The sequence below is a fragment of the Gastrolobium bilobum genome, unplaced genomic scaffold (assembly GCF_033153095.1).
Source record: "Gastrolobium bilobum isolate Gb01-03AN ecotype WA unplaced genomic scaffold, APGP_CSIRO_Gbil_v1 utg3598, whole genome shotgun sequence".
Taxonomy (NCBI): Eukaryota; Viridiplantae; Streptophyta; class Magnoliopsida; order Fabales; family Fabaceae; genus Gastrolobium; species Gastrolobium bilobum.
Window position 1 is genome coordinate 169,867 of NW_026896547.1, and position 21,774 is coordinate 191,640.

At 37.9% G+C, this 21,774-nt stretch overlaps 1 protein-coding gene across 1 annotated transcript in view; it reads right to left on the minus strand.

The window, feature by feature from the left end:
- Nucleotides 1-21,774, minus strand: part of LOC133300436 (E3 ubiquitin-protein ligase BRE1-like 1) — a 35,738-nt gene that overhangs the window by 2,251 nt on the left and 11,713 nt on the right. Inside the window, exons 6-18 of the mRNA XM_061499981.1 lie at nucleotides 19,985-20,178; nucleotides 19,828-19,911; nucleotides 19,558-19,677; nucleotides 19,264-19,450; nucleotides 19,011-19,171; nucleotides 18,850-18,921; nucleotides 12,485-12,561; nucleotides 4,310-4,504; nucleotides 3,204-3,276; nucleotides 2,979-3,065; nucleotides 690-827; nucleotides 415-617; nucleotides 158-323 (exon numbers count right to left, since the gene is read on the minus strand). Coding sequence (XP_061355965.1) covers nucleotides 158-323; nucleotides 415-617; nucleotides 690-827; nucleotides 2,979-3,065; nucleotides 3,204-3,276; nucleotides 4,310-4,504; nucleotides 12,485-12,561; nucleotides 18,850-18,921; nucleotides 19,011-19,171; nucleotides 19,264-19,450; nucleotides 19,558-19,677; nucleotides 19,828-19,911; nucleotides 19,985-20,178 — 1,757 coding nt within the window. The remainder of the gene's footprint in view (nucleotides 1-157; nucleotides 324-414; nucleotides 618-689; nucleotides 828-2,978; nucleotides 3,066-3,203; nucleotides 3,277-4,309; nucleotides 4,505-12,484; nucleotides 12,562-18,849; nucleotides 18,922-19,010; nucleotides 19,172-19,263; nucleotides 19,451-19,557; nucleotides 19,678-19,827; nucleotides 19,912-19,984; nucleotides 20,179-21,774) is intronic.

Genomic DNA, 21,774 nt, shown 5'->3' on the forward strand with positions numbered 1-21,774 from the left:
TGCCATGGCAGCTTTTTAAAAATACTGGGTAAAGTCCACCCGCATGGAGCTCAGTTCCACACCTAATGGTTGATGCTTTCCAGCATTCAATTGCACCTTTACAAACTTCCTTTTTGAAACCCATTTAACAGTTCACAGCACATTAAAAAAAAAATACCTCCTTTGTCCTGTCTTGGCAGATACTGCACTTCACAATTTCCCTGTACTCTCCCAGCTCTTGTTGAAGCTTCTCAGTTACTGAGCAGCCCTCATTCTGTGCTTTAAGGCAGGAAAACTTTCTCCGAGCAACCTCCAGCTCCTCCTCTATTCTTTTCTTCGCAAACCTGGTAGCAAAAGGACAAATGATCCACAACTGCTTTGTGCTAAAAACATTAGAAGAAAACAAATTCCAAACAATACATACAGACTAAATACCTTTCTTTCTCGAGTTCTACTTCTAACTCCATACGAGTCACTCGACTACTAGTAATTTTAGATTGCACTTCCACCACTGTATCCCTAACCTGTTGAGATGATCTTCTAATATCCGACAACCTTCTTTGTGTATTTTCCAAATTGACAGAACTTTGAAGTTTATCCTCTGCAAGTCTTTGAATCTGATCTGAACAAAGCTTAAACTGCATATCAAGTAAATAGAAGTCAATTCCAAATTCATATCTGAAGTGTGATTTAAATTAAGACCCAGCTACCTGGTCTTCAATTCTTGCAGCTTTGATGTCATATAAATTCAGGGATACACTTGCTTGCTGGATCTCTTGTTCCATTACCCGCTTCTCCATGACCAACGAATCCTGCTTTTGTCTTGCCCTCACACCCTCTAGAACAAGCTGTGCACCAACGCAGTAACATCAATATATAACCCCAAAAAAGAAAAACAAATATCATTATATAAATAAGTGTTTATTATTTCTCATGTTGTAGGAGATAAATTTATCTCCTACACACATTAAAGTGTGTGGAACCCATGTTTTTTCTTTCTCTTTTTTCTCCTCACATGGGCCCCACACACTTTTACGTGTAACTGACAAAAATTATAATAGACAACAGATTCAAATTTTTTGTTCTGCAAGGAACATTTAATTCTTTAGAGATGATGACATGTACCAAACTCAAACCAATTATTTTCTTTCGATGTGAACTCAAATTTAAAAATAAGCAATCCTTATTTCTTTGATTATATAGTCAGACACCAACCCATGGACCCTTGAAGATTCCCGGATGAAATGCAAGGGATTTTTGGCAGAATAAGCATGCCTAAGAAGATGTAATTTTTTCTAATTTTGCCATTCTAGTAGTCAGCTTATTTGGTCCCTATAGACAGGCATCCTATGATGCACAGACACGGGACACGACACGACATGCCGACACGTAAATTCTAAAAAATGTCATATTTGGACATGTTGGGACACGTTTTGATATAAATAAAATTTTTAATATATATAATATGATTTATATTTAATACATATAAGAGTCCATAATAAGTCATATAACCAATTAAATATTTAAATTTCATAACATAAATATAAATATATATAATTTTTCGTAGTTTGTTAATTTTTAAAGTCAAATTTTATAACAGAAAAAAATTATTTATGAATTATTTCTTTTATATTTAGTTAACAAAAAAAAATTAAGATTTAAAAAAAATAAAAAAATAAAAAAAATTAAAAAAAACGTGTCCAAGCGTGTCCCCAAATGTTGACCGCGTGTCCCCAAATATTGACCGCGTGTCGGAGAGTTGACCGCGTGTCCTCAAATGTTGACCGCGTGTCGGACGCGTAAATTTCAAAAAAAAAAAACGTGTCCGTGTAACGGAGCATCTGGTTACATCAATACAAGAGCTTCAGTTATTTGGGTTTTGCCTTTGTCTGATAACTGATTCAGCTATGTTTCTTCTTAATTTTTTTTATTAGTGATCACATATACACTAAAACCTTATGATTTGGCCTATTTTGTTATCAAACCACGATTTCATCAGTAATCAATAAACCTAATTTAAAGCCTATTTTTAATGAAACAAAGATGTAACATATCTCAAAGGATTGACTCCACATTCCCGAGAACAACTGGTGCAGAGCCAAAGTATTTTTCTTCTCTCTCCTTTACTTTTCCAGTGTCTAATTTCAACAGTTTACAATATCACTTTACTGACATTAAATCAATCCATTTTACAATTGACCCAATTAATCAACCCGCCTATTTGACCTAATCCCAATCAAACCCAGGAGTAACTATTCTCTTACGAATAGTACCACTAGGTAGCATATGAAGGCATTTAAGAAAACTTTCAAACATTGCAGTCTTTAATCACACTTTAGAATTTAAATTTGGTTTCGTTTATGTTATTTAGTCTTACTAAATCTTAATTATTCTCTAGGGTTTAACCCATGGACCATGACTTGTGTAATCTGAATTATTTAAGAACATATTGTCATGATCTTTAAATTAAACTTATACAAAGGTGCAATCAATTTCAAAGAAAGAGGTTGGCCAAAACTAACTTGAGGATAAGTAATAAAACAAGTTTTAATTTAGAGGGAAATGAATTCGCATGTAGTTTGTGTTAGGACAAAGTGAAGGAAAGCTATTAGTACTAGATTTTTCTATATTTTTATTTATTTTTTTGTTTTTTATTTTATATATATATATAATTATATATATATATATATGGGTTTGATGTTTCTCATGTTGTAGGAGATAAAATTATCTCCTACAGACACATAAAAGTATGTGGGACCCATAGGGGGTCATATGAAGAGAATAGAGAAAAAAAGAAAATATAGCCTCCACATACTTTTATGTGTGCAGTCTCCTGTAACATGAAAAACATTAAACCCTATATATTCTAATTTATTATTTATTTTTCCTTAATCTATTCTATGGGATCATCAATCGCCAACCCCAATTGCTTTGGGATACAAGTGATATTGACGATGATGATGATAACCAAAGGTGCAACCAATTTCAAGACAAGTCACCTTAATATTGTAATCATCTCTCTCGGTAATCTGCTGCAACAGCTGTTGATTTTGAGTTTGCATGTCATCATATGCCTGTCCAATAGTCTGCAGGAAAATCATCCCGAGAGCAATAGACCAACATTAAAGTTGTAAAAGCTAGAAAAAGTTTCAAGCTGAATAATCAGTAAAAATTGTCATATGCTGCAAAGAGGAATTCCATTCCACCAAGATAAGAAATCCAACCTCTATTTCAGATAAGTAGGCCTCATTTTCCTCGTTTTTAGATCTCAAGACATCAGACAACTTACACATGTCCCTGAAATGGTAAAACATTATGGATTAATTAAGTTAACCATCACTAAAATAACATAGCATATAATTAAGGGCTACAATTGCAAACAAATGAGATTGAAACAAGGTTTTATGAGATGATCTCAGCTGCATTCACATAAAGCATGTATTGACTTCCAATTTACTGACATAAAGAATAAGCAAACTCATCCACCAACTGAAAGAAAAACAAAAGCATCAAGTTTCGAACTCCAAGGATACAAACATCTGTAGGTATAACGGCACAACAGCTCTACATTTTCAAAAATATCGAGAGAATTAATAAATGCAACATCAGATTGGAGTATTTACAGACTAATGACAAAGTAACTTTCAGTAATTGGAAGCTCATACAGAAATGCACAGACAAGCTCATACCGAAAAAGATCAATGAAAAATGAGTACAAATAAGAATTAAAGAAACCATAATTAGTAGATGTAAAAAACCAATTCAACCCAAAAGCTTAACTTGTTGGGTGAGACTATATTAATGGTTTTATATATCTCAACACACCCCCTCACACGAGAGCCCACTGGGCTTGAAGGGTGGACAATGCACAGGCCCACCTACCTGTGCAAAGAAAGAAATTCCACTAGAAAGAAAGTGAGGAGCGGTGAGGATCGAACCCGGTACACCGAGGCGCTGATACCATGTAAAGAATCAATTCAACCCAAAAGCTTAAACTGTTGGGTGAGGCTATATTAATGGTTTTATATATCTCAAAAGTAGATATTAAGACAAAAGCAAAAAAAGAGCATCTGAAAGAACCTGCGACGAGGGAGGTAGGAAAAAATAAAGACCATTTATGTACCAACCTTAGTCAATCACCTTTATATTTTATAGAAAAAACCAAATAACCAAAAAAAAAGAAAATCAAAAGAACACCACACCATTCAATAAGCTAGCAAAAATGCAGTCAGAGACTAAATAAAATAGATAGCTTGTGTCTTAAGGCTAACATGCATAAGACTAGGTTGGAGCATACTTTCAATTAGCAACAAAAGATTCAGAGGCTAACCTTTTAGAAGCTTCTAATTTCTGTCTCATGTCTGCTATCTCAGCTTCAGCAGCAGCCAGCTTTTGTTGAGATCTGGCCTCTGCTTCATTTGCCATCTTAACTCGAAATTCTAAGTTGTGCTCATCAAGAGATGATTTCAAACTTTGAACATGTGCCCATGCTCTGTATTCTGCATCACGTGCTTCCATGACATCCCTACAGACACAGATCCATGTTAGAGTTCTACATATTGTGTTTCATGCAATTATGGGACCTAGCATGGCAATCAACACAAAAAAAGACTACATGACACACAACTTCCCCATGTTACTGGCTCAGCCAAAATGTTTACCATAGTTAAAGTGTCCGGTTAGAAATAATATATATATATATAAATCTTCCATCTATGTTCACCTAATAGTTTAAATTTTTGGATTGAAATGGTTGTTTGACGTGATATTAGAAACTATGTGACCATGTGGTCCAAAGTTCAACCCTTACTGTCCCCATTCTTATAATAAATATTGTGAATTTCTTGGTATAAGTAGGTGGGTCAGTGTTTTATTCACCCTTCAAGCCCAATGAGCTAATATGAATGGGCATGTTATAAATATAATATAAATATAAAACCATTCATCTAACTACACCTAACAACTTAAGTTTTCGCGTTGAATTAATTATTTGACATGTACATGCGAATTTTTTTAAAATAATTTCATTGGAAAGATGTCAAGTAGTCTTGGAAAACATGCATAAATTGTGCGCACGACTGTATATTTATATACTGCTAATGTAGTTACTGAACAATGTAGTACAAATAGTAACAGTACAAAAAAATCATAAAAGACTAAAATACCCTCTTAACAATCCCCCTTAAGTTGGAGCATAGATCATTATCACGCCCAACGGTTCGATGTGACTTGCAGCAAAACAACCATGCTTAATCCATTCGCGAATAAAAGTGAAAATCAGCTACTATGTATTTTTGTCTTCTCATCGAGTATTCACAGCAAATGTGACTTGCAGCATGATTGTTACACTTGAGCTTTGCTAGAAAGAATCCTTTATATATTGGGAAATGCTACCTATATCTCCTATTTAGGGAGCATATATACTATAAATGTAATAAGGATTTGCTTTGTATTTTCATTTATTGCACAATGTTTAAAACCATGAAAATAATGTAATAGTGACCACGGGGGATGGAGTCCCACATTGAATATTTTACCGTGAAACTGGTATAGACTATTCACAATAGAGCCTTAGTTGTGCTATCGAGACACAGATCACATCATATTGAGAGCCTGACAAGAGGCAACCCTAAATTCGTGCCTACCTAGTGAACTCACTGCCTGTCGGCAAGAAAATTTTTCCCAAAATCGTGTCGCCCATCTAGTTTTGGGTCTCTATTTTCATGATGTCCCTCCGACAACAATCCTAACCTAAAAATGTTCGAGCCTCCAACAACAGTAACCGCAATCTTCTTTCACATCTATGGTCATTGTCTATTGCCTATCACCATGTTGGAAAATTTTACATCAAGTTTCTAATAGGTGACCTGCCGATCCAAAGCGCCCATCAAGCCTGGCACAATAGTGCTAGACCCAACCCATGATCTTCAAAGATGCACTCTCACGCGTGTGCCATTTGCCTCGGCATCACACACCTCCAGCAACATGCGCAGAAGCGCGTACCACAACTTCTTTGCCCTTATTCATAGTTCTCTATCAGTCTTAGATTTGTCCAGTACCGTGAGTTTTGTTCCCTTCAGAGTTCATTTTGTTTGCTCCCTCTTTCAGTCCAAGAATGTCTCGAAGCTCGCAGCTTTTGATTATACTGCTTCTATTGCGCACAACGGTAATAATTTTGCTAGTTTAACTGGAACTTCAACCTTTGGACATTGGGTTCTTGATTCTGGTGCCATTGACCACATCACTGATAATATGTTCCAATTCTCCTCTTTCTCTCTCTCACTACCTCTGGTTACTTGCCTAATGTATTAGTGGCTAATGGTTCCCAAGAATAATCTCATGGGCTTCGAACCATCTATCTTTTTCCCTCTCATTCTATTGTTAATGTTCCTTATGTCCCTAATTCTCTCTTTAATCTCCTTTCCACTAGTTGTTCTCCTAATTGTCTCATCTCATTAACCTCGTCGAACCATCGCTCAAAGGGCCTGATTGGGATCAAATTTGAGTTCAATAGCCTTTACCAACTTTCTAGCACTACTCATGCTTTTTATATCCTAGACTCTCTACTCAAAGTCCACACTCAATTGCATCATCCTAGTCTCGCGAAGCCCCAAAAGTGGTGTCACATCAATCAAATTCGTCTATTTTGCAATGTGAGTCATATAAATTCGGATAACATTTGAAGTTCCTTTTTCTCTTACTTTATCTCCCTTTAGTTTGGTCCACTATATTGTTCGGGGTTTAAGTAGTTCACTCTAATATTTGGGGTCCAACTCATGGAAAATCCATTGTGGTCTAGATACTTTTGTTACATTTATAGGTAATTATTCTTGGTGCATTAATTAATTTTTTAATGAAAGATCGGTCTAAATTATTTTACATATTTCAGAAAATTTATCATGAAATTCATACTCAATTTGTTCCTATCCGCACTTTACGTAGTGATAATGCCCATGAGTATTTGTCTCATCCATTTCAAGCATTTAAGGCCCCTCGCGGCATTCTTCATCAAACATGACATGTTCATACACATCTACCCAACCCCAACAAATTGGGGATGCTAAAAGAAGGTAAAAAAGAAAACATTGAAACAACTCCTCTTGGGGACTATATGTTATATGTCATTTAATCGAGTGCGCTCCTCTATCCTTGATAAAGTAACTCATTTTGTACTATTTGCCCATCAGCCTTTCCGCTTACTAGCCCACATGTTTTGGCTCTACCTGTTTTGTTCATAAACTTTAGTCTCGGTTTGGATAAGTTATCGGCTAAGTCCCATAAGTGTATCATTCTTGGCTACACCTGGTCTCAAATGGGTTATAGATGTCACGCAACACTTTGATGCTATCTACACTCGATGTTACATTCTTTGAGTCAATTCTGTTCTTTGGGTCTTCTTCATTCACCTCTATTGCTTTACCTCCTCCAGTTTCGGTTAAGTTCACATCTCCACCACAGTTTACTCTTTTCGGTTAAGTTCACATATCCACCAAAGTTTACTCTTCCAGCTACATCCGATGGATATTGCCCTCAATAACTATTGCCAATGAGGATCCTGCGCACATCATTTCGGCCCCTTCTCTCGCCTCCTCCAAACATTCAGCTGCTCAATTCTCTCCACAATGAAATTCGTACTTCTCATAATCCCTCAACTCACTATGTTGTTTTGAGATATCAGTGCCTCTCCCTCTCACATGTTGCTTGTATTTCTTGTTTATCTTTTGTGCCTATTCCTAGGACTGCAAGTGAGGTTTTATCCTATTCAAAGTGGCATCAGGCTATGATTGATGAAATATGTTCACTTCATAGGACTGGCACTTGCGATTCTGTTCCTCTTCTCCATAGGAAGTCTATTGATGGCTATCGATAGGTACTCACTATTAAGGTTGGTCCTGATGGTCAAGTGGATTATTTCAAGGCTCATATGGTGGCGAAAGGTTATATCCAAGTCTTTCGACTCGATCATGGAGCACCTTCTTCCTAATGGCGAAAATGCATTTGTTTGCCTCCTTTATATGTGTCATTATTCGTCACTAGCCACTTTATCAACTAGATATCAAGAGTGCTATGTATGGAGAAACCTCCAAGATCCGTTGCTCCTGGACTCTTCCACCCTAATTTTTCTTCTTTATAAGTCCCTAAATTTACACAAGCAATCTCCAAGAACGTCAATAGTTTGGTTTGATTCGGAGTGAGGTAAACCACACTCATTCTTCTATCGCCAACTCAGTTGAAAGGTGTATCTATTGGTGCTATATGTCAATGACAAAGTCATTTCAGGTAACGATTATCATGGCATCACTCAAGTAAAATAGCACCTTTGTTTTCACTTTAAAACTGTTAGAATATTAGATATGATATGATTAGATTTGATTAGATATGATTGGATTCTGTCTTATCCATAAATAGTCTGACTGTATTAGGATTAGGTTTGGATTAGGTTTGGGCCTTACACTTAAGCCCATTAGGGTCTCTATATATTATAACTCCCTGACACAGATCAATACACAACGTATTCTTTTACATTTAACTTGGTATCAGAGCTCTTTCGTTCTAGGAACCCTCGCTTCCGCTCAGAAACCTTGTTTTTCGCTTTAAAAACCTAAGCCCACTGCTTAGGAGTCCTCTTTCTTGCCGTGCGTCCTTCTTGCAAGCCTTCTAGGGCTGTAAACAGCCTCTGAGTGATTTTTCCAAACGCGTCAGCACCTCCGATGGCCACCGGAACCACCGCCCGCCGTCAGAATCACTGTTCAGGCAACCGGAGACTTTTTCCGGCGACTTTTCCGACCAAACTTCACGCAATCAAGACAGGGCATTTCTATCTGTCAAAGGAAATATGCCTTGGATATCCTAGAAGAAACTGGTATGTTGGGGAGTAAACCAGTTGATACACCTATGGATCCTAATGTCAAGTTATTACCTGGACAGGGGGAGCCGTTCTCTGATCCTGGACGTTATCGGAGGCTAATTGGGAAGCTCAATTATCTTACTGTGACTAGGCCAGATATTTCTTTCGCTGTCAGTACGGCCAGTCAGTTCCTTGATTCCCCTTGTGATTCACATTGGGATGATGCTGTGAGGATCCTCCGATACATCAAAGGAGCACCAGGAAAAGGTTTGTTGTATTCGGATCAGGGAAATACAGAAATTTGTGGTTACTCAGATGCCGATTGGGCAGGATCACCCTCGGACAGACGCTCTACTTCTGGTTATTGTGTCTTCTTCGGAGGAAACTTAATCTCATGGAAAAGCAAGAAACAACCTGTTGTTTCCCGATCTAGTGCAGAAGCTGAGTATCGTGCAATGGCAAATACTACATGTGAGTTGATCTGGTTAAAGCAGTTGATTCAGGAGCTTCATCTTTGTGAACAGAAACAACCCATGACACTCATCTGTGATAATCAAGCTGCGCTACATATATCCTCTAATCCTGTTTTTCATGAGAGGACCAAACATATAGAGATTGATTGTCACTTCATTCGGGAAAAGATTCAGTCAGGAGAAATCAAGACAGCTTTTGTCAACTCGTCTAATCAACTAGCAGATGTTTTCACTAAAGCTCTTAGAGGTCCTCGGGTTGAATACATTTGTAACAAGCTTGGTGCTCATAATATATACGCACCAGCTTGAGGGGGAGTGTTAGAATATTAGATATGATATGATTAGATTTGATTAGATATGATTGGATTTTGTCTTATCCGTAAATAGTCTGACTGTATTCTGACTGTATTAGGATTAGGTTTGGATTAGGTTTGGGCCTTACACTTAAGCCCATTAGGGTCTTGAAAATTTCCGATACTTCGTAGGGATGGAGATAGCCCAATCCAAAGATGGTATTGTAATATCCACGAGGAAGTATGCTATTGAAATCATTGAGGAAACATCTCTTGAATGCAAAGACTGCAAATACTCCTATATAGATCCAAATGTCAAGATTCCACCAAGTCAAGGGAGTTCTCTCAAATCCAGAGAGATACATTACACTAGTTCAGAACTAAGTTGCCTTACAATCATTCATCCAAACATCTCAATTTTAGTGTGATAAGTTAGTTCTTAAACTCTCCTTGTACAAAACATTGGAATGTTGTGATTCGTATCCTCAAATATAGAATATTGGAATGCAAACATCTCATTTGTAGTGTTGTAAGTCAGATGCTCATTAAGCAGGTTGCCCCAACGATAGGAGATTCACCTATAAGTATTGTGTAGGTTGTAAAGAACCAATTTAACCCAAAACTTAAGATGTTAGGTCAAGGCAAATTAATGTTCTTATGTTTTATATTTTTCTAATATACCTCCTCACAAGATAGCCCATTTTGAAGAGTAGACAATACACAAGTCCACTTACCTGTGCTAAAACTCCACAATATTTAAATTATTTATTAATAGAATGAGGGCAGTAAGGATAAAACTCGTGACCGCTTCGTCACAAAGGCTCTAATAGTATGTAAAGAACCAATTCAATCCAAAAACTCAACGCATCAAGTTTATGGGTCATTTCACTTATATGTTACATGCTTAGCTCATTCCTTCCCGATGCAAAATTTTATTATTCACACTTAAATTCTCAACAATCTCTCCCTCAAGTGTGGGTCTTACAACAGTCAACTCCCCCTCAAGTGTGAGATCCATGCCCACATTCGCTCCCCCTCAAGCGGAAGTTTCTTCAAGTATTCACGGGGTTACATTAAGGCTTGGCTATACTCATCAAGTCCTTGGCTAACATGGCATGGGTTTACATCAAGATTTGACTACACTCATCAAGTTCTTGACTCCACATCATGGGTTTGACTGGCACATCAAACCCAAACACTAACCACCATATCCAAATACTCAGTTCACACAGACCAATCAATCATTGGCTCTGATAACATTGCTGGGCACAGAGGGGAGCCTATTACAAGGGAAAACTACCATCAAGTGGGTTAAGCGACAATCCACCACAATACGTGGACTCAACACCACATCCCAACCAAAAACCTTAAGGCATTAGGTTTGTGAGTTCTTCCACTTGTATGGTTCTTACTTAGTCTATTTTTAACCAATATGGGACTTCACAACTCACTTGGATTCCAACAGAGGTATTCTTCATTCATTGGAATAAATTGATTTCATGGAAAAGTAAAAAACAAAATTTGGTTGCAAGATCAAATGCTAAAGCAGAATATCGAACAATGGCATTAGATACTTAAGAGCTCATTTGACTCAAACAACTATAAGAACTCTGATTTGGATGCATGGGTTCAGCAACACTCATTTTTTATAATCAAGTTGCACTAATTGTATCAAATCCAATATTTAATAAAAGGACCAAGCATATCAAAATAGACTGTCATTTCATCAAAGAGAAGATCATATCAGGAGATATTGTCACTCGCTTCATCAATTCAAATAACCAACTAGTTAGATATCTTCACTATGTCATTGAGGGGTCCTCGAATAAGCTATATCAGCTTGAGGGGGATTGTTGAGAAGCATAAAATTATTGTAATAGGCTACTTAGCATGAGGGATGAAGTCCCACATTGTATACTTTTTACAGTGTAACTATTACAGTCTAGAAATAATAGAGATTCCGTTTTACTATTGAGACACGAATTACACCAGATGCCTCTTGTTTTCCTGTTATCCAACACCTAGTTTTCTTATCTTTTTAGTTTCCTAATACTAGAGATAGTAAATTCCTAGTGTCATATTATGAGATTGTAAATCATGCTTAAATATAAGATGTGCTAACAATTTCCCCGATCAATTCAGAAATCTCTCTTCTATATAAGAGCAAATACAAATCCTAGGACACCCATTAACCCTAAATCATTGTTGTCCAAGCGAGTACCCAATTCAATGGGCAATCTAAATCCGCCCAAAAGCTTTCAGAAACAAAGCTAGTGCTTTCCAGTCACCTTCTGCAGACACTGACAACTTGTCCAACTCGGCCTACCCACAAAGGTTTCCGGCCCAACCTCTATTCCGCTGCACATAGCAACGTGTGGAGCACCGTTTTAGTTTGCATTTGGGGTGTCCATCTGCACTACATGTGCCTCCTACTCAGTTTACTCGTTAAGAAATACTAGAAATGATCCAAATCCTCAATTTGAAATTTGGCCTGATAAAAGCTCTCACGTGATTAAATAACCATGGTCATTCCCATTAATCAAATTCGGGGTGCATGTTTAAGCATAGTAAAGATTTTTATTACCATTGTTTAAGATATAATAACCTAGTGCTTACTTTTATGCTTTCTTTCCTCCATTAAAATTTCTTCCCACGTCTAACAGAAAAGTCATATTTAGTTTATTTCCATGATTCATTTCTTTCTAAACATCTTCCCACGTCTAACAGAAAAATCATATTTAGTTTATTTCCATGATTCATTTCTTTCTAAACATAAACATATGTCGAGAACGCTCCTTGCAATGTTGAAGCCCATATAGAAAAAACATATATATATAAACCAGAACAACTCAGAAGATCAATGAATTCAAGTTGAGAATCGAAACTCGAACCTTGAATCAATAGACTCATGTCTATACATTTCCAGTATCAACTTCAAGTCTGTCTCACTTTCTCTCAAATCTTGAACCTGCATCAAAACCAAAGGAAAGATTTTAACATGAAAGGGAAATAACAGAATAGAAAATCAAATGTCTGCCTTCATACACAGTCAAACCTGACTGCAAGCATTTATATGACTTTGCAGAGATAGTTTATAGCTATCAAACTTATTCTTCCCGAGGCAGAACTGACAATTTAAGACATCTTGCACAGGAATTCAAATTAATAATCCCTATTTATTATCAAAGTAAATTAAAATGCCAATAATGCATAGAGGACATAACAAGAATTAGCATACTTTAGTCAATATATCAACCTCCCCCATTATGCATCTTAGTATGCAATTTTATACATTAGCTGATGAGTACAAATAACTTTTTAAGCTTTATTACAAAAGCAAGAGCTAATAAGTACACTTTTCAACCCCTTTCATAAACCGAACTACTTTATCACCTCATTTTATATAAGCCCTGAAACTATCTATAGCAGAAGTCTATGGTGAAGCATAGAGGAGAGAAGTGAGAACACTAAATACATAGCAATTCTCAAGTGCGTTAATGACTCACGCAAGCCAGAGGGGTGAGGCAAACGTGAATGCATGGAGCATTTTCTTGTAACTGCCTAGACACATTGCAGCAGGGGAGACGAGTAAGCTGTTAACTCTGTTAGAGAAAATATTTAAAATCATAGAGAGAACACTAAATACAAAATTCTCAAGTGGGCTAATGACTCACGTGAACCAGAGAGGTATTAGAGTAGATAAAGGTGTACAGCTATACAGCTGTACACAAAGGTCAATATTGTAATTAGCTAACCATTTCAGTTTTAGAAAACTGATTATTGTTGTAACTGAACTAGATGACGTGGCATAGTTGTTGAAGTCTATATAGACTATCGTGTAACACTTGTTCAATAAGAAAAATACTATTGATTCTATCTCTCCTCTGTTTACTCTCTCTTCTCTCTCTCTCTCTGATTTCTTTGATGGTATCAGAGCCCTCTCTCTGAGAGCCTGATATAGATCGATCCACACGATGTCTTCCGCTTCGCAACCACCATCTCCGTCGTCTTCAGCTACCGAAGCAACCACCGGAAGTGGAGCGACAGAGACTCGGTCATCTTCTCCGTCACTGTTCACTCATCAGATCTCCGTCAAATTAATCGAAAGTAACTTCCTCATCTGGAATCAGGTTGTAGAACCTGTAATCACTTCTCATCAACTTCATCACTATCTTGTTAACCCGAAGATACCTCTTCAGTTCGAGTATGAGCAAGCTCGTGTTGATGGAGCTGTAAATCCATTGTATACTGACTGGTTACGTCAAGACCAAATGCTCCTGTCATGGATCCTCTCTACTGTTTCTGAAGAAATTCTGAACGAGATACTCGGTGTCAGCCATGCATATGAGGCCTAGGAGCAGATCCACGAATTTTTTCTCAAGGTATGATGAGATCTAAATCTCATCAACTCAGATCTGAACTTCGTACCATCAAGAAAGGTGGCAGATCTGTTGCTGAATATCTCAAAAGAGTGAAATCTCTGTGATGAGTTGAAAGCTATCAAAAGTCCTATCTCAGTTGAGGAACAAACTGAACTGATCTTAGCTGGCCTTCCTCCTGAGTTCAATTCTTTTGTTACTTCTGTAAGAGCTCGTGAGAATCCTTATTCCCTCACTGACCTACGAGTTGAGTTGATGTCATATGAAATGATGCTTGCAAGGCAAAATGAGACTTCACTTTCAGATTCCATGGTTGTGAATGTGGTATGGCTGTGAATGTGGTTCAAAAGCTACCTACTGATCCAAAGGAATCTTCAAGGTCTGAATCACCGGCTATGAGACCTCCACTTGAGCCTATGCACACAAGTCAGAATCAAAGATCCTATAATTCCAGTTATGAAAGAGGCAGAGGAAGATTCTATGGTAGAAACAATAGAGGAGGAAGAGGTCGCGGCCGCAATAATATTCAATGTCAGCTATGCTACAAATTTGGGCATGGAGTTCAAAGTTGCTGGTATAGGTTTGATGAAAATTTTGTGCCTGAATTCACCTCACATGATTCTCCTCAATTCCTTCCGTCACAGCACTCGTATCAAAGGTCCTTTCAGTATAATAGAGCAACTAACTCAAATCAGCCTCAAGCACTACTGACTACAAATCAACCTCACATGCCACTTCTCATGCAACTCCACAGCATTGCAATGTCACTTTACAGTCACAAGGACAAGGCCTCTTACCTACTCCGTCAAATGTCCAGACCATAGAATGGTATCCAGATTCTGGTGCCTCTCATCATGTCACTGCCAACTCTCAAAACCTGATACAAAGCACGCAACTATCAGGTGCAGATCAGGTGTACATAGGAAACGGCCAAGGTTTGCAAGTGAATGCTATGGGTCATTCCTCTTTCTCTTCTCCACTCCAACCACACACCTTTCTTCACCTAAATAACTTGCTTCTTGTTCCCTCTATAACTAAAAATCTCATCAGTGTGAGTCAATTTGCTAGAGATAACAATGTATTTTTTGAATTTCACCCTTTCACTTGTTGTGTAAAATCTCAGGCATCTCATGAGGTGTTGTTGGAAGGTGCTTTGGGAACTGATGGACTGTACTGCTTTCAAGGAGTTAATCTTTCCTCCAACTCTAATCTGCCATCAAATCAACCATGTGCTCATGTTGCTCATCTCAATCCTGTCTCCAGTGGTTCAAAAATCTTGTCTACTAGTTATAGTAATTCAGTTTGTACTAGTCCTGTATCCACTGATGTACTCACACAAAACACAGCCAATAAAGCTAATAGCTCTACAAATTCAGTAGAATCAAACTTTATGTACTCTCTTTGGCATTGTAGGTTGGGACATCCTCATACTGAGGCCCTAAATTCTATTCTCAAGTCATGTAATATTCCAATTCCTAGTAAAACAGACATTACCTTTTGTTCTGCTTGTTGTTTGGGAAAAATACTAGATTACATTCCGGTCCATCAACCAAGATATATGAAAAACCTTTTGATCTTGTCTTTAGTGATTTATGGGGTCCAGCACTTGTCAAATCTACAATGGGTTTTACCTATTACATATCTTTTGTAGATGCTCACTCTAGATATACATGGGTTTATCCTCTTAAACAAAAATCAGAAGCATTGACTGTCTTTAATCAATTCCACGCCCTTGTATCCAATAATTTCCAATCAACCATTAAAGCTCTTCAAACTGATTGGGGTGGTGAGTTTACACCATTTCATCAACATCTTAAAAATTTGGGTATAGTTCACAGAATTGCATGTCCCCACACTCATCATCAGAATGGTGTTGTGGAAAGGAAACATCGTCATATAGTTGAGACTGGCCTTACCTTACTTGCTCATGCATCCTTACCCATGAAATTTTGGGATCATGCCTTTATTTCGGTTGTTTACCTCATCAATTCTCTACCTACTGCTGCCCTGAACTTTGAGGTTCCATTTATGAAATTACACAAAACAGTACCTGACTACAAATCACTCGAAGTCTTCGGATGTGCTTGCTTTCCTTTCCTAAGACCATACAACAACCACAAGCTAGATTTTAGGAGCAGTGAATGTATCTTCCTTGGTTATTCTCCCACACACAAAGGATATAAGTGCCTGAACTCATCCGGCCGATTATTTGTTTCTAAGGATATGAGTCCAAATTTCCCTATCCACTTTGGTTTGGTCCTTCTCCCATCACTGCCACCACACCTTCTCCTCCACCTGTACTCAACTTGATACCTTTAGTAACACCAAGTCAGTTTGATACTTCTGTGCAGCAGTGTTCATCTATTGGTTCATCTATCCCAAGGTCTCAAGCATCCAGCAGCAACACCTCCTCACCTATGCAGCAATGTTCACCTATTCCAAGGTCTCAAGAGTCCAGCAGCACCACCTCCACACCAACATGTACATCAGACCAACCAGTATACTCCTCCTCATGCTCGAGTCCTGTCTCATCTCTAGCAATGCAACACTCAAACAGCACCATCCCCACTCCTCAGTCAGCCTTGCCTTTGTCCTTAAGTCCAGGTTTTTCTCCTACCTCCATCTCTATTAGTCCTTCTTCTTCTTCTTCTTCTTCTTCTTCTTCTACTTCTGGTTCTGAATACATCCCTTCTAGACCTCTCACCAACTCACCTACTCACTCTATCACTACCCGGTCAAAGACTACCCACAACCCACAAATTTTTTCAACTTCCCTTGAACCTGTTACAATCAAACAAGCCTTGGCTAATCCTAACTGGCTATCTGCTATGCAATCTGAGATGAATGCACTACATGCTAACTCCACTTGGTCCTTGGTCCCTCTTCCTCCCAACCGAACAGCTATTGGTTGCAAATGGGTTTTTAGAGTTAAAGAAAACCCAGATGGCACTCTTAACAGATATAAAGCCAGGTTGGTAGCAAAGGGATTTCATCAGAAGGCTGGCTTTGATTACACAGAGACCTTCTCTCCAGTATGCTACACTCACTAGGCCTGAAATCAGCTACTCAGTCAACAAAGCCTGTCAGTTTATGGCTCAGCCTCTTGAAGACCATTGGGCTGCAGTCAAAAGAATACTATGTTACTTAAATGGAACCTTACATCATGCCATGCTGTTACAGCCATGCAATCCCAGTCACTTGTTCTCCATTACTGCCTTTTGTGATGCAGATTGGGCTAGTGACCCTGATGACAGAAGGTCTACTTCAGGTGCATGTGTCTTCTTTGGTTCTAACTTGGTATCCTGGTGGTCCAAGAAACAAAATCTGGTTGCTCGTTCTAGCACCGAAGCAGAATATCGCAGCCTTGCTCTAGCTACAGCAGAGGTTCTATGGCTCAAGTCCCTTCTCACTGAACTTCAAGTTCCATTTACTACTCCTCTCATACTTTGTGATAACCAGAGTACTGTCTCTCTTTCCCATAATCCTGTTCTTCATGCCCGAACTAAGCATATGGAATTGGACATCTTTTTTGTCAGAGAACGTGTTCTTTCCAAAGATATCAAGGTCTGCCACATTCCAGCTTTGGATCAAATTGCTGATACTCTTACCAAGGATCTTCCTGCCGTACGGTTTGCTGTGTTGAGGGACAAACTCATGGTGGTTGACTCATTTCACTATCTTCATCCACCCTGAGTTTGAGGGGGCCTATTAGAGTAGATAAAGGTGTACACCTATACAGCTGTACACAAAGGTCAATATTGTAATTAGCTAACCATTTCAGCTTTAGAAAACTGATTATTGTTGTAACTGAACTAGATGACGTGGCATAGTTGTTGAAGTCTATATAGACTATCGTGTAACACTTGTTCAATAAGAAAAATATTATTCATTCTCTCTCCTCTGTTTACTCTCTCTCTCTCTCTCTTCTCTCTAATTTCTTTGAAGAGGTGAGGCAAACGTGAATTGTATGGAGGAATTTCTTGTAACTTCCTAAACATGTGGCAGCAGGGGAGAGGAGTTAGTCAACTGTGAACTCAGTAAGAGAAAAAGTTTAAAAGCGGAGAAGGAGTGTTACGCATCCTCCATGCAACCTCTAGTACATTTTCATACTGGTTTTGGCTCTGGAGCTCCAATTTCTATGTCTCGGCATCCCCAACATCTTCAGTGCGGCTCACCTTTCAATTCCTGTGGGTTTCAGCCTATTTGTGGTGGTCACCATGGCAGTGGGGGCCACTCCATAGAGGTGGTTGTGGTGGCTATCGGAGCTTCTTCAACTTTGACAAACACGGACACGGTGCCAAAAAATGCTTACACCTGTTTGATCCCGCCTTCACTGCTGCTCAGGCTCAGGCTCCGACTCCTTTTCCTGCTCCTCATTTTCGTTTTCCAAGAGTTCCAGAAACCAGAATTGATTTTCTGGTAGAAGGAGCAAATTTCCAATTTTCTTATCAGTAAAACCAGATCCTATCAGAAAGCCAAACTAGTCCACGTGCAATCCAACCCAATAACTAAGTACACCTAAAAGATAAATGAGTTTAACCTTTCTTCCCAGTCCCCATTGTATATCTCCCAATTTTAAAGCGACTTGTGTTACTTTTAAAATTCCCACCTAACGAGTTCACTTGGGTTTGTTTTGTTTGGTGCGTGTGTTGTTGTTGTTGTTTTTTTTTAAGGGGGGGGGGCGGGGTTTACATAATTTTTTTCTGTTCTGCCTAGTACAAAAATCTGGCATCTAGATACCAGAGTAACTTCCAAAAACTAGTCAAATATATGTCAGATATTCATTTATAATAGATCACAGAAGGAAGACAAGTTTAAAGAACCACTTAAACCCACTGCAGCTGATGTTTCTTAAAAGTCAAACGCAAGTAACATACCACACCAAGAAGCTTTTTTATCTCAGCAAGTTGACCAGCAGACCTAACAGATAAAACGTCACATTCTTTTACCTGTTATTTACAAAAACAAAAACTTCTTCAGGACCTGTGATTTTATGCTGCCAAAATATACAGTTCATGAAAAAAAAAAATACACCAACCTTCCTGTCAAGAATACTAGAAATAGACTGCACATCTGCACGCAGAGAATGGATATCCGAAGCTGATTCTTTATACTTAGTTAGTTGACTTTGCATAGATCCCATTTCCTCAGGAAATGAAGAAACGAGAGATCTAAATTCTGCAATAATCTGTTTCCTTCCTGAAGGAAAAGTGAATGCATCACCAATAATAAACCACACAGCAATAAGATAGCATTCTTTATGAAAAAGGAGGGTGGGGGGGAATCCTAACCAGGTTCTCTTGCTTCCTCTTTCAGCTTATTTTCAATCACATTTCTTTCCTCTATTTTTTTCTGTATCTCAGTGCATATATCAGCCGCTCTAATATCTGAGACTGCCACAGATCTTTGAAAAATATCTGCTAAATCACTCTTAACATACCACTCCCTCTCCCTCCAAGCAAGATTATCCTTCTCAACCTACAAGTATATAACAAAAATAGGGGGGAAAGTCATCATCAGAAACACATCCTAGCAAATAAGACAACAATTAAAAGGCATAAATGAAACTACCGACCAGTTACAACCTGTAGTTTCTCGTATAAGGCCTGATACTCCAGAACTTCTGATTTTGACTTTTCTATCTGATCTCTAACCAATTGGAATGCATGGGAAGAAGTAATACACTTCAAATTCTTCAATGTGTTCTGATGCAATCATTCCAAATCAAAAACTATATAGAGAAAAATAATTTATATATATATATATATATGGACACACACACAAACACATGCATTGTAGAACATAAACACTAGTAAAAATACAGGAAAAGAGCGCGAATACTAAGGAAAATAAACCTGTAGATCACACAACTGCTGCAATATTCTTATTCTTTCCTCATGAAGACTTTTCAGTTCCACTAATCGAGATGAACCTTGGTCCTGATAGACTAAACAACTAAGGTAAAATATAATAGGAATTCTAAAATTAAATCAAAGAATCCAACAACAATACCAATAACTCCTTCAGAGTAGATTCCATATCTTGCAAATCCTTTTGCTTGTCTCTGATCTTATCACTAGTAACGTGTGTACTTCCAACATTTATGACTGGGAGAACTGCCCCATTTGCTGCATCTCTCTCTGCTTTAAGAGTTGCAAGTTTGTGATTGCTTTCTTCTAACTCGGCAATAGTGCTTTCTAGGTCTCCTAAATAATTGGATGACAAGACAAATAAATTGAATATCACATGCAAAACTAAAGCTTAAAATAGATGACTAGTAGAATCAGATCTATTTTTCTTTTCTCTTTTCCTCAGCGCTTTGGAGGGAAAGCAATGGAATAAATATGGAGCAAAAATGTGTACGTCAAAAACAATTAAATTATATACATTTCCGTTGTTTGCCAAAAAATAAGGCAAAAAACATGTATAAAGAGTCTTGAGAGATGAAGAGAACAAAGAACAGAAATGTAGACCAACCTCACAGAGGAAACTGCATAATTGAGGAGATACAAAAGCAATATATTACATTAATACCATAACATCAACACAAAATAAACCTTATGAAATGATAAGTACAAAACAGCCAAAATATATAGAGAATAATATAATAATAAAAAATATCAACAACTCAAGTCATGCCTATCCATACCAACATATTCGATGTTAAGTTGTAAACAAAGAGTGAATTGATATGCCTAGTCCATGCATCAAGAATCATGAACATTAAGGAACTCTTCCATTTCTCAAGAGAACAATTCAATTCTATTAACACCAACATCTTATGCTCCATTCCCAGTTCAATTCCAAAAGAATGTGAATTCCTACGGTTGGGATGGAGAAGAAACGGATCAATGGTTCCATTCAAACCCTAAATTCCGCAATTCTTTCCTAAAGTGGTGATAGTAGATTTACTTGTGCAGTTTTCTAATTTATCATCATTTACTTATATCTATGAGTCCATTCTGTCCTAATCCCAATGAAAAAATGGGAACAATTCATGGAAGAACCAAACACTATACTAGTAATGGTCAGGTTGGCCATCTCATCCACTTCTAAATGTATTGATTCCCAAACTCTTGCAAAAGTACCATTCGTCCCAACCTGTCAGCCATGCTGGCATTTTAGAACTCTTTGAAGGCTGGCCCAATCTGTTTTATGGTAGGTATGAAAAGAGCTTCCTATGTGGCAGAATGCCCGGTATGCTAGCACAGCAAGTATCAAGAAGCCACATCACCAGCAGGTCTGCTCCCACCTTTGCCCATTCCAAATGCTATCTGGAAGGAGCTCACTATGGACTTCATTTTGAGGTTGCAATAATTAGGGGACATGATGCAATCCTGGTTGTAGTGGATCAGTTGAGTGAGTATGGACATTTTATGATGGTTAAAAACTCAAATTCTGCCAGAAATATAGGTGGAATTTTTGTTAGAGAAGTGGTTAGGTTGCACAGTGTTTCTCTATCATTTGTCAGTGTTGTAAATAATATTGTATTTGTTTATTTATTTATTTCCATCCTAGAATCTTCTTTGGGCATAGCCCATTAGGTTATTTAGTCTCTTTAAATAGAGAGCAATAGTACAAATGTAATAAACAATTTTATCAATAATAATATCTCTTTTTTCAACTTGATATTAGAGCTCTCGATCTTGAGGGCTCTGCTTCCGCAACTACCACCTTTAGAGCGGAATCTTATTTGTTTGCCTCTCACCACCACTAACCGCTACTGGAAATTTTTCAGGGACCTTTTTGGACCAAAAGGACTATTGTTTGACTCCGTTTTTTTCCAGATCTATCAATTCACA